Here is a 13,570-nt window from a genome sequence, read left to right as displayed (position 1 = left end):
GAATCTTTCCTCAAAGTAAAGTTTGGCTATTCCAGAACTTTAGGGGAAATATCACAACAATATAATCTTGATGCAGCTGTATCAGGTGTCTGAATTGGAGGCAAGGTAGAACATGAAAATTAGATGGCACTTATTACAATATTATTTAAAAAGCATATACAAGACTTTGGTCTATTCACATATGTATTTTTTATTGCCAATTATATATTTGTATTATGATATTTTCTAGTTGATTATTATATAAACAAAAATGGCATTTCATTTCAAAAAATTTGGTTAGTAACCAGCTACTTCACAGGGAGGTGCTCTGCTGTTCTGCCTTACATCAATTGTTTCTTGGCGGAGGTTATGAAAATCACACCTCATGCCCACAGTGTGGTGATACATTCAAGTCCCAAACGGAAAGATGATCTGGATCAGGCAAGGTGCTGGCCAGGGGAGTAGGACATACTGAAGGGAATCTGAGACATCACATGTTTGTATGCAATACCGCCCCTCCTTGTGCCACTCAGATGTGCTCATACTCTCCAATCATGGCTGCTTTATGAGCATATGACTTGTACAGAGTTGTACGGGTTTTGTGCTTATAGGGGCTTGTGCTTACAGGGACTCTATGCTTTAATTAATGTTCTGCACTTGCTGTTTTGTTTTTCAAACAGAGGATACTCCTCTGCTGAAGAAGGAATGGTCTTGCACTAATTCCATAGGGATTTGCTCTCCCCTCTCCTACAGGCTTCTCAGTGACATGCATAGAGTCCTATAATGCCAACTGTGTATGTCTCTAGCAGCTTTGAATTCTGCTGGATCATCTAGCACAGTGGCCAGAGCGGCTTGGACCAGAGCCTATTAACTTCTTTAGAGCCCTCTTTTGTTCTGGGTTCCACTCGAGACCAGTAGCCTTTGGAAACTTCGTTAATGAGTCAGAGCAATATTTTCAAATGTGGAATATGTTGGCTTCAAAATCCCAATAGACCCCCAAAACATTGTGTCTCTTTTGTAGTGATAGGAAATATATGGAGACAGCAATATGCCATTTACTTTAAAAAAAAGATTGTTTTGACATGTGGTCTAGGGACACTGAATGCTTTAAAACATCACCTATGTTGTAGGTCCTTGAATCTTCTTAGGTTTATTTATTTTCTTTTGGTATTTTCCTTCCATTCAACATTAGGGTATTTTATTGTATTTAAGAAACTTGTCATTTCCTCATTATTGTACCAACTAATGTGTTATTATTATTGTCATTAATTTGAACAGGTTATCATTCTGTCCTTGCGGCTGGAGTGCAGTGGCCGAATCAAAGCTCATTACAGCCTCAACCTTCTGGCTCCAGTGATTCTCCCACCTCCGCATTGCTAGCAGCTGGGACTGCAGGGGAACACCACCACGCCTGGCTAATTTTTGTATTTGCTGGAGGGTTAGGATTTCACCATGTTTCCCATGCTGGTCTCAAACTCCTGGCCTCAAGTGATCCGCCCATGTCAGCCTCCAGAAGTGCTTGGATTACCGTCATGTGCCACAGGGCCCAGTCTTAATATTATTAATGTATTAAATTAGGTCGATGTTTTAAAAATTGTAAATTAAACTGAGAACAGTATGACAGAGCTCTGACATAAAACAGTGAAGTCGGGAAGGGGAACATCACACACCGGGGCCTATCATGGGGAGGGGGGAGGGGGGAGGGATTGCACTGGGAGTTATACCTGATGTAAATGACGAGTTGATGGGTGCAGCACACCAACATGGCACAAGTATACATATGTAGCAAACCTGTACGTTGTGCACATGTACCCTACAACTTGAAGTTTAATAATAATAAATAAAAAAAAAAAAAAAAAAAAAAAAACAGTGAAGCAGTGCTGTTATTCTTAATACAAGGCAAATTGTTTTGATTTTCCATCTTATTATGTATAGATTAAGAAACTTTCACCACATCATGAGCCCTGTAAAAAGTACCAAAAGCTAAGCTCTGCTCAGTGAAGATAGCATATCCAGGAAAGCATTTGTGAGTGTTGTTTTAAGTTTATGGAAATCTGCATGTATTTTATAATCCATCTAGTTTTGGTAGAAGCCAGATAGGTTAAGTGAATAGGGATATAAAGAGACTACCATCCCCTGTAACTTGCAAGTGTTTTGTCATGGCAGTGACCAATTCCATTCCTTAGGGAATGTGGTTATTATATTCTATATATTGTGTTGCCAGTAGTGGAGAATTTCAGAGGCTTCCGGTTGGTCCTGCTATAATAATGTCCCTTACTCTATAGTTCAGGAAGAATGTGACAGTTCTGCTAGCTGCCTTAGATATCCATTTCAATTACACATTCAGGAAGAGGTAATAACTACAAACTGATTACATCCACCTTGGGATGGACATGAGCCAAAGCTCTAGGTAGCATCTGACCTTCAAGCACTCCCACTGCAGGCTGGATGTGATGGCTCTTGCCTGTAGTACTAGTTCTTTGGGAGGCCAAGGTGGGAGGATCATTTGAGAGCAGGAGTTCCCTGTGCTGCATATGGAAACTCCATCTCCACAAAAAATTTTTTAAAAAAATTAGCTGGCATGGTGGTACATGCCTATAGTTCCAAATACTTGGGAAGCTGAGGCAGGAGGATTGCTTCAGCCCAGCCACTCAAAGCTGCAGTGGACTATGATCCTGCCACTGTACTCCAGCTTGGGTAACAGAGGGAGATTCTGACTCAGAAGAAGAAGAAAAAAGAAGTGTAAGTTCTCACTGGTGTCTTAAATATCAAGTAAAATAGGATTAAATCAATAATTAACAATCTTTGGTTCCTGCCTAGAGCAAACAGATAAAATGGAAAGTAGTTATATGAATAGTGTATTAACTCCTAAGAAAACTAACCAAAGACAGTTTTATTATCATCTTTTTTTGTTGTTGTTTGTTTTTTGAGATGGAGTCTTGCTCTGTCTCCCAGGCTGGAGAGCAGTGGTGTGATTTCGACTACCTACAACCTTCATCTCCTGGGTTCTAATGATTCTCCTGGTGCAGCCACCTGAGTAGCTGGGATTATAGGCGTGCACCACCACACCTGGCTAATTTTTGCATTTCTAGTGGATACAGGGTTTCATCATATTGGCCATGCTGGTTTCGAACTCCTGACCTCATGTGATCCACCTGCCTCGACCTTCCAAAGTGCTGGGATCACAGGCCTGAGCCACTCCACTGGCCTATCATCTGCTTTTTATAGGTGAGTGTACTGAGGCAGGGAGTAGTTGTAAAATGGAGTCTCAGATCATAGGTTTACCAAGCCAGGAATCTGGTTTCCTGTCCTGGCAGTGTGACTCCAAGATCCCCTCTTAGAAACCATTATACTATAAAAACTGAAAAGAAATAAAATCCAAGATGGGAGATTGATTTTAACATTTATTCATCTTAAACCATTAAGTAATCAAAAATAAATTATATGGAGGAAAATAAAACTGAATATTTATACACAGAGAAGTGTGGACTCTTCAATGGAAAACATTTTTAAGTGCTCAAGGAATAGTTATAAAATTGCTGAGTATTTTAATTAAATAACAAATATTGAAGTATTAGGCTCAAGAGAATAACTTAGTAAAAGGTGTAAGTATGAGAGATTAAGTTTGATAAACATTGAAAATGCACTGAAAAGCCCGAGTAACAAAATTATTTTTTCATTTTTCATTTTTCCAACCATGAGTGGTATGTACGTGTGTGTGTGTGTGTGTGTGTGTGTGTACGTGTTTGTGTTAATGAGCATGTTAACAATAAGTTATACAAAATTATTAGTTAGCAGCAACCAGATTTTAAGGAATATTGGCCTTCCTGGGCTTCCCAAGAAAATTTTGTATGCTTTTGGTAGGAAAAGTTGGGATTCACTAAATCTGGCATTGAAAAAATGAATCAACAGTGGTCATGATTCTAGTTTTGACCAAGCTACATATAACAGTGTAGGCATCTGATGTACGATTTATGTATTAGAATAGAAAATTTCCCTAACAACTGCCGTTGTGAATACAAATTATGGAGAGTTTAAACAAGGAAAAAATTACAAAATGATGAATAAGAATATGATCTGATTTTCATGCTAGCAAATGAGAATTCAGCTTTCATTTCAACATCAGTATGAAACATTTTGTCTTATAACAAGGGCATAGTATTTGAATAGGAGTTAATTAGAGCTGTTTTGGAAATTATCGTGTTTTCCATTAAGACAGCCTGGAACTCATTCAATAGCATGCCCCAGTGCTTTCCATTTTGACATTAGTCAGAGAATTTTTTTTCTTTCTTCTCAGCTCACTGCAAGCTCCACCTCCTGGGTTCACACCACTCTCCTGCCTCAGTCTCTCCAGTAGCTGGGACTACAGGGGCCTGCCGCCACGCCTGGCTAATTTATTTGTATTTTTGGTAGAGAGGGTTTCATCGCGTTAACCAAGATGGTCTGGATCTCCTGACGTCGTGATCCATCTGCCTCAGTCTCCCAAACTGCTGGGATGACAGGCGTGAGCCACTGTGCCCAGCCAGTCAGAGAACGTAAAAGGAACAAGAACATTACTGCACAACCAGAAATCAGGTGCACATAAAAATTAAGGTCAGGACCTTAAACGGAATCTTGTCCATTGATATTGGGCCTGCCTTAAAAAAATTCAGACATGGTATCTTTATTAGTACTCTTTTCTTTTTTTTTTTTTTCCTATAGCAGCAATGGTAGAATTTGTATTTTCCCGTGGTCAACTTCATTACGCTTATAGACTATTTTTATATTTCAACATTTCTTTTTCTTTGAGTCCTTTTAAGGAGTTGTAAACAATGCTGAAATTTGCCTTTCCGGATGCTGCTAATGAATCATATTTTCTCAAAGTAGTTTGACATAATGTTTGGTTAAAAGAAATACGTCTAGTATAATCACACTTGTTCATAACAGAAAAGTATTTAAAACTTTAAGAAAAAATATTAGAAAAACTAATAAAGGAATATGAACAAATATATAATTCATTATTAATAAATGTGCATGAAATAGTCATAGAATTTAAAAATAGTTACAATTTGTAAATAAATGATACGTTTTAAATTATAATAGAAAAAGGCTGATAAAATGTTAGGTTTAATATTTTCTATAAATATAAAGATGTAAAAACTAGTCCGATGTTACTTATTTTGGAAAGCATATGAAGTAATGCGAATTTTCATACACTGCTCCCAGGATTGTAAATCAGTGCAATTACTTTAAGTATGGCAATATCTGATTAAGATGATAGATCACATTCGAAGACCCAGTATTTGCGCTCTTACCAGAATACGCACGAACACACATGCATATCACTGAGTTTTAGTAGCTAAAGTTGAGAAGTCTCTTACATTTCCATCAGTGATAAAATGTATGAATAAATTATAGCACACTTATACAATAGAATACTATAAAACAATCAAAATGAACCAACTAGAGAGACATGTTTACAAAGAAGATAAATAACAAGGAAACTGAACAAAGTTAACTACCTAGATATGAGAGATACTAAGATGGAAAAAAGATTCCAGTATAATTCCATTTATATAAAGTATACAAAAATATATTTTTAATGAATTGCAATTTATTACCTTGTCGTCAAAATTCTAAAGTGAGACATATGAGTGACTATCACCCATCAAAAAGTGGGCAAAGGATATGAACAGACATTTCTCAAAAGAAGACATTCATACAGCCAACAGACACATGAAAAAATGCTCATCATCACTGGCCATCAGAGAAATGCAAATCAAAACCACAATGAGATACCATCTCACACCAGTTAGAATGGCAATCATTCAAAAGTCAGGAAACAACAGGTGCTGGAGAGGATGTGGAGAAATAGGAACACTTTTACACTGTTGGTGGGATTGTAAACTAGTTCAACCATTATGGAAAACAGTATGGCGATTCCTCAAGGATCTAGAACTAGATGCACCATATGACCCAGCCATCCCATTACTGGGTATATACCCAAAGGATTATAAATTATGCTGCTATAAAGACACATGCACACGTATGTTTATTGCAGCACTATTCACAATAGCAAAGACTTGGAATCAACCCAAATGTCCATCAGTGACAGATTGGATTAAGAAAATGTGGCACATATACACCATGGAATACTATGCAGCCATAAAAAAGGATGAGTTTGTGTCCTTTGTAGGGACATGGATGCAGCTGGAAACCATCATTCTTAGCAAACTATCACAAGAACAGAAAACCAAACACCGCATGTTCTCACTCATAGGCGGGAACTGAACAATGAGATCAATTGGACTTGGGAAGGGGAACATCACACACCAGGGCCTATCATGGGGAGGGGGGAGGGGGGAGGGATTGCATTGGGAGTTATACCTGATGTAAATGACGAGTTGATGGGTGCAGCACACCAACATGGCACAAGTATACATATGTAGCAAGCCTGCACGTTGTGCACATGTACCCTACAACTTAAAGTTTAATAATAATAAATAAATTTAAAAAAAAAAAACAATTGGGATAGTAGGGATGGAGGAAATAAAAGGGAAATGATATCAACAGGAAGGCCCATATGGGGAGTGTCTGGATTGCTGGCAATTTATACTTTATGACGAAGATGTGGTAACATGAGTCTTAATGCTATATTTTTTTCTTTACTGTACATTTAGGTTTTATTACTTTATATATATGTTACACATTAATGAAAATACTTAAAAAGTAGAAACATATAATAAATGAATGCATACAAAATAGACTGAAAAAACATATTCTTATAGACATTGCAATTAGAGTTTTTGCTGGATAAAGAAGAATAGAGCATTATGATAGTAAGAAATCCAAGATAGAATTTTAAACTTTTCTTTAAATTAATTTAAAAAGAAAGAGATAAGCAGGAAGTCTACGTCCACACTCTTAATGTTATTTTTACTTGGAAATACCAGATTTTGAGCATCTGTATTTTACCAGACACCTTTTTTTCTTATTTCCTATTTAATTATTTATGATAACGACATTTCAAAATGGCAGAAATTAGTGAATTTCCAATAAATTATAGTAATACAGACATTAGATATACAGGACAATTTCTCTAAATTTATCCCTAAATGAAATAATTCTACACATATTTTTACCATTCAAAGATTATAACACCATGCATATGTACACATGTGTGAGGAAAAATATTTTGATACTACAAATTTTTTGAATATTAGAGAAAAATTAGTAGAAAGATAATTTTGTTAAGGCATAAAACATGTAGTTTAAATACTTTGACTGCTATAATAAAATCACCCAGATTTTGTGACAGAAGCTGAGAATGTAAATAAGCAGTCAAGAGAATTTAACTTGGTAATGATGCTATTAAAAGATGAAATGCAGTTTATACACTCTATAAGTGCACAGAGTATTTGTTTAAGTTCATATGAAAGTGGAAAAAATTAAACAGCCAAAAAGAGAGTATTCTTTGCTAGAGGTCACTTTTGCCATAATTTTTAGAATGTGAGTCTCGAGTAAATCATTAGATATATGTTGGTTTTATGTTTTTCTTGATGAAATACTATGTGAGGGTATTTTTCTAGCCCTGATTCTGAGAATAATATAAGAATCATGCCAAACACTGTGGCTCATGGCTGTAATCCAAGCGCTTTGGAAGTCGAGGCTGGTGGATCACCTGAAGTCAAGAGTTCTAGACCAGCCTGGCCAACATAGTGAAACCCACTGTCTACTAAAAATAGAAAAATTAGCTGGGCACAGTTGTGGGCACCTGTAATCCCAGCTACTTGGGAGGCTGAGGCAGGAGAATCAATTGAACCTGGGAGGTGGGGTTGCAGGTAGCCGAGATTACACCATTTCACTGCAGCCTGGGTGACAAGAGTGAAACTCCGTCTGAAAAAAAAAAAAAAAAAAAAAAGTAAAGCCATGAGTAAGAATAATAGTGTTCCCCGACGACCCTTATCTCTAGTACTTTGAAAAGAAGACTCAAATCACATTTATTAAATAACATTCTCCCTTTTAGCTGACATCATCATCATTATTATCATCATCTACATTGACATGTATCTTAGTAAATGATTTATTTCTGAAATATTTACATACATAATTTGGATAACGTCTATGTAATTTCTAAGAGATGTCATTATGGGAAAGTTATATTAGTAAACAGCAAAGTTCAAGTCAAGCTGAATACTTTAGATTTAGAAAGTTAGGTATAGTGCAGTTTAAAATACTTTGCTTAAGAAAACAATTATAGATGATATTAAACTAATCCAAGGAACACTATAAAAAGGATTTTGATTTTAGTATAAATAAAATCACTTAATAAGAAAAATAAATAAACCATTTCATGATCAAGCTCTTATTTCTAAAGAGAGGATTTTAGGCCTAAATAAATCAAACAGAAGTAAGCCCTCCCTCATATCTTCTCTATGTCATTTGGATAATGATGGAATTCAAAGGCACAGGCAACTGTTTCTACAACATAAGCAAAGTGAAAATTAATTCATGGAATACAATGATGTAGCTGTTGTTGATGAACTATATTTTATCTATTGCAATGATGTCCTAAGATTCAGTGCCGCTCATTGAGTTCCCCTGTAAGCACAGTTTATGGTGAGGACCCAGCAAAAGACAAGCTACTGTCTCCAGAAAGCTACTCACATCACCTTCATTTCCAGTTTCTTTCAAATTGAAGGTAATTTCTAACACAAAGCTTTTATTCTAGTCTCTGACCAAAGTGTTAGGAAAAGAATAAAATTGTTACCATTTGCGTTTCTAACACACTGAAACAGAAAACAAAAAATCCAAAAAACCAAAAACACTTTAAAAAGAACATGGTGGTAAGAGTAGCTTTTTTCAGTTTCCCCATGGAAAATGATTTGTGGAAGGAGAATAAAAGATTATTCTGAACACAAAAGCAGTAAGACTGAAAACATGAATTATAAATATTGAGAATCCAATAGACAGAGCTAACCAGTTAGTTGCAGTAGAAAAGAGAATCAGTGAATTGGAAGATAGCTACACAGAATGAAACATAGAGAGAAAGAGATGGAAAATACAAGGACAGAGGGTAACACATTGATGCTACCATCAGAACACCTAACGTACTGCTGGAGTTCTGTCAGATTAGAGGAGAGAAAATTGTGCAAGAGAAATGTTGCAAGGATTTTTCCAAAAGTGATAAAATGTATCCCTCCATATATTTTTTGTAATCTCCAACTTCAGGCATGATAACTAAAACCTAATTAACAAAAAATAATAAAGGGTACCAAAGATCAATAGAAAATCTGAAAAGTAGATAGAGGTAGAAGATAGAGTATGTTGAAAAGAACTGCATTCTAAATACAACCTGACCTGATTTTAACAGAAAATATGGAAGCAGGAATTCAAAGGAATCATGTCTTCTGTGCATTTCCAAAGAGTAGTAGACCTTCATAAACAGAAATTGAAAATGCTATTTTTCTGATACAACAAAAATTACTGAAAATACAAAGTTCAACATGCAATGAGCAATAAAAATTAATGACAATGAAAAATAAGTGTGTAATTCTAAATAAATCATGACTATATAAAAGAATAGTGTCTTGTTGGATTAAATGTAAAATTGATAAGATATATGCAAATAGCAATAAACAGACTGGGGATAAAGGTGACAGGAATAAATTTAGTCAAACATGTTTTGGGATTTTCTATGACTGTGAGATAATCAAGGACCTGGTAGTCCTATACCCAGCTGTATATATGCGAAGGAATTGTAGCAAATGATATGTGAAAGAATGTTCATTGTGGCATTATTCTACTAGCTCAAAAAATAAGCTGCCCATATGTACATCAAATAAGGATGGATACATAATTACAGTAAAGTCATAAATTGGAAAAATCTAGAGAAGTGAAAAGAAATGAATCACATGTACATGCACCTATGTGATGAAATTTCAGATACATAATGTTGAGCCCAGGAAGCCATGAATAAAAACATATAGGATCTCACCTCTACACAGTTCAAAGCAGGCCAAACCAAGCTGTTCAATTTAGGGTTGCATACCTAGTTGGTAAAGTATAAAGAAAATTTTTAAAAATGATCATCCTAAATTATAGATGTTGCTTATCACAGGAGGTGTGAAGAAAGTTGTAGCGGATTGGAAAGTGGCATTGAGGTAAACCTAGGTTCTTAGCAGTGTCCATGTCTTGTCCTACATAATGGTTACATGAGTGTTTATGACACATTGCTATGTTTTCCATTTTTGTTTTGGCCCATTTCTAAGTGCACAGTCTAGTTATAATACAAAAATTATTACTGAGGAGAAGTGTTCCATGAAAATTATTATTACTCTGCTCATTATATACTGAAGGGAAAAATCCACTATTTGTATACTTTCATGTATAACTCTAAAAGATTTTAAGTAGAAGTGTTCTGATTTTGTTGCAACTTTTGGAAATTTGACATGATGGTAACTGCCAATCCCAGATTTTTCAATAGGTTTTTCTTTTAGGTTTAATTATCCACTTCATATAACAAAACTTTGACATTTTCATCTCACACCAGTTAGAATGGCAATCATTAAAAAGTCAGGAAACAACAGGTGCTGGAGAGGTTGTGGAGAAATAGGAACACTTTTACACTGTTGGTTCAACCATTATGGAAAAAAGTATGGCGATTCCTCAAGGATCTAGAACTAGAAGTACCATATGACCCAGCCATCCCATTACTGGGTATATACCCAAAGGATTATAAATCATGCTGCTATAAAGACACATGCACATGTATGTTCATTGTGGCACTATTCACAATAGCAAAGACTTGGAATCAACCCAAATGTCCATCACTGACAGACTGGATTAAAAAATGTGGCACATATACACCATGGAATACTATGCAGCCATAAAAAATGATGAGTTTGTATCCTTTGTAGGGGCATGGATACAGCTGGAAACCATCATTCTCAGCAAACTATCGCAAGAACAGAAAACCAAACACCACATGTTCTCGCTTATTGGTGGGAATTGAACAATGAGATCACTTGGACACAGGAAAGGGAGCATCACACACTGGGGCCTATTGTGGGGAGGGGAGAGGAGGAAGGGATAGCATTAGGAGATATACCTAATGTAAATGACGAGTTAATGGGTGCAGCACACAAACATGGCACATGTATACATATGTAACAAACCTGCACGTTGTGCACATGTACCTTAGAACTTAAAGTATAATAATAATAATAATGATAATAATAAAATGTTGGTTTGGTGATACTTTTGTGGCCCTTAGTATTTTTGATTTGTAATCTTGCTCTGGTTACCCTGGATGAGAGTGTGTGGACAAAAAAATATGAAGGGTATTTGTCTTGGATGATCAAATTGAGGAATGCAATACACCTTTCAAACATGGCTGTACCCACGCTAGCCAACTTCACACCCTTCATTCTGACGCTAATATCTTTTCTGCTGTTAATCTGTTCTCTGTGTAAACATCTCAAAAATATGCAGCTCCATGGCAAAGGATCTCAAGATCTCAGCACCAGGGTCCACATAAACTGTGATCTCCTTCCTCATGTTATTTGGCATTTAATTTCTGTCTGATCACATCAACTTGGAATCCTAGGACACAGCAGAGCAAACTTGTATTCCTGCTTTGCCAAACTCTTGCAATCATGTATCCTTCATTCTACTCATTAGTCCTGATTCTGGGTAGTAGAAATCCAAAACAGACCTTTCTTTTCATTTTGTGGCAGGTGACATGCTGAGTGAAATAATAGAAACCCTCAACTCCATAGATTCACAGGGGCAGCATCGTGTGTCTTCTAGCAGAAAACAAACTGATGGTATCTGGAATATTTTATATTTCCATTGGTTTTTCCATAGTTTATGTATTTGAGTAATTTCAAAACAGATACCTAGAAAAGTCATATATATATATGTGTGTGTGTGTGTGTATGTGTTTGCATGTGTATGAATAACAATATTGACCATAAACTATGAAGCTGAGTATATTTCACATATATATGTATGTGTATTTTATGATAGTTCATCATGTGATATTTCATGTGAACAATTTATTGTCTCTACTTACAATTAAGAACTTACAACTTTTATCAGGATGTCATTTCTCTTTTCCGTTTTAATTTGTACCTCATATATGTACTTAACTATCATTGTTTGAACCTCTAATTTTTTGAATGGTAAAAACATTCAATTCTAAATCAATGATGAGAATGTATCTTTGGGACAGGTTTTATTTTATTATGAATTGTTATTTTATGTTTCATAGAAAGCAAATAGAATTTTTTTAGATAATGATGCACACTATATAATTTGAGTGACAAACATATGTAGAGTAAATTTTGTATATATATACCAAAAACAGTACTAAAGTATACTAGGTTTATAGCAGTATGTGAATAGCTTAGAAAAAAACACATTTCTGTAATAGAAATGAAGAAACATGATCATGATAATTTCAGTGCTGTTGTAATTTTTTGTGTGTAGTTAGAAAAGTCATTTCTTTCACTCTTTGAATTAAAGAAAACTTTTTTTGAAGTTGACACCTGATGTCAAGTATGTCAATTTATTTTGCTTAGACACCTCTGAGCCCCTGAATTTTCAGTGTTCTCTTTTATCTCCCATTCTTAATATTCCTCAAAAAAATTCAAATATTCCCTCTCTTAAAAAAAAACTCAATTTAAACAGGGTATAGAAACTATGGATCATAATTGAATAAAATGTTCTGCAAATGTTAAAAATCGTCTGTCAAATCTATATATTGATAACAGGAAATGTATTAATGATATGTTTTATTGGGGGTGGGCTGTGAGCTGAGGCTCCTCAGATATCTCTTTCTATTTTTATTTTGTATTCCCCCATAGTTTCTCCAGCATTTGGCTCAAGGCGCCAAGGGCACATGTGACAAGAAGGCGTCGGCTTTTTAAACCTTGGAAGTTCTTCTGTGTCAGTTCTGAGATGATATATTAAAACAAATCATGAAGGCCCGTTTCGAAGGGTAGGGGAATAAGCCTCCATCTATTCATGTGAGGTATGTCGAAGCACTTGGACATGTTTTCAAACTACCAACTTTGATAATTCAGAACTGTGCTCCCTTTTCCAACTTCGTCCTGATACAAATGTATGATCTCTGGACGCTGCCAATATTCTCCTCAATTCCATCATGAACCTTTCTCCTTAATTCAGAATCTGTAGACTAAGCTGTAAAACCAATGACTGTCAATGTATTCTATAAGAAATAGTTGGCCAAAAAAAAGAGAAAAACATAATAAGTAGTAAAAATATATACAAAACATTTTTGCTTACACTAACGATCAAATAACACCCATAGGACCAAGCCTCCCACAGATACTTTCTATACATTCTGGATAAAATATTTAAAAACACAGCCATCCATAGGCAATGGAGAATGAACAAAAGAGGCAGATACTGGAGAGTGGTCGGCACTTGGAAGAAGGGAATAGCAAGGAGTGAGTTTCCTGATTTTATAGCTGGTCCTAGTGTACACCATTCAGAGGACTAAAACATCAGTAGAAAAGCTGTAGCCTTACTGGGTTGAAGTAACAGAAGACTGAGTTTGGGATAACACGAGCAGCAGGAGGTCAGG

At 35.7% G+C, this 13,570-nt stretch overlaps 1 protein-coding gene across 1 annotated transcript; it reads left to right on the top strand.

The window, feature by feature from the left end:
- The first annotated feature begins 348 nt into the window (after positions 1–348).
- On the top strand, positions 349–11,708 carry LOC119621282 (taste receptor type 2 member 19). Its single transcript, XM_037990125.2, is given in 5 exon segments — positions 349–420; positions 7,905–7,954; positions 11,202–11,495; positions 11,497–11,535; positions 11,537–11,708. Coding segments are annotated over 5 exon segments (627 nt in total).
- The last annotated feature ends 1,862 nt before the right edge of the window (positions 11,709–13,570 follow it).

The sequence above is a fragment of the Chlorocebus sabaeus genome, chromosome 11 (genome assembly GCF_047675955.1).
Source record: "Chlorocebus sabaeus isolate Y175 chromosome 11, mChlSab1.0.hap1, whole genome shotgun sequence".
Classification (NCBI taxonomy): domain Eukaryota; kingdom Metazoa; phylum Chordata; class Mammalia; order Primates; family Cercopithecidae; genus Chlorocebus; species Chlorocebus sabaeus.
The sequence above is the reverse complement of the archived record's forward strand: the minus strand, read 5'-3'. Positions and strand labels throughout refer to the sequence as shown.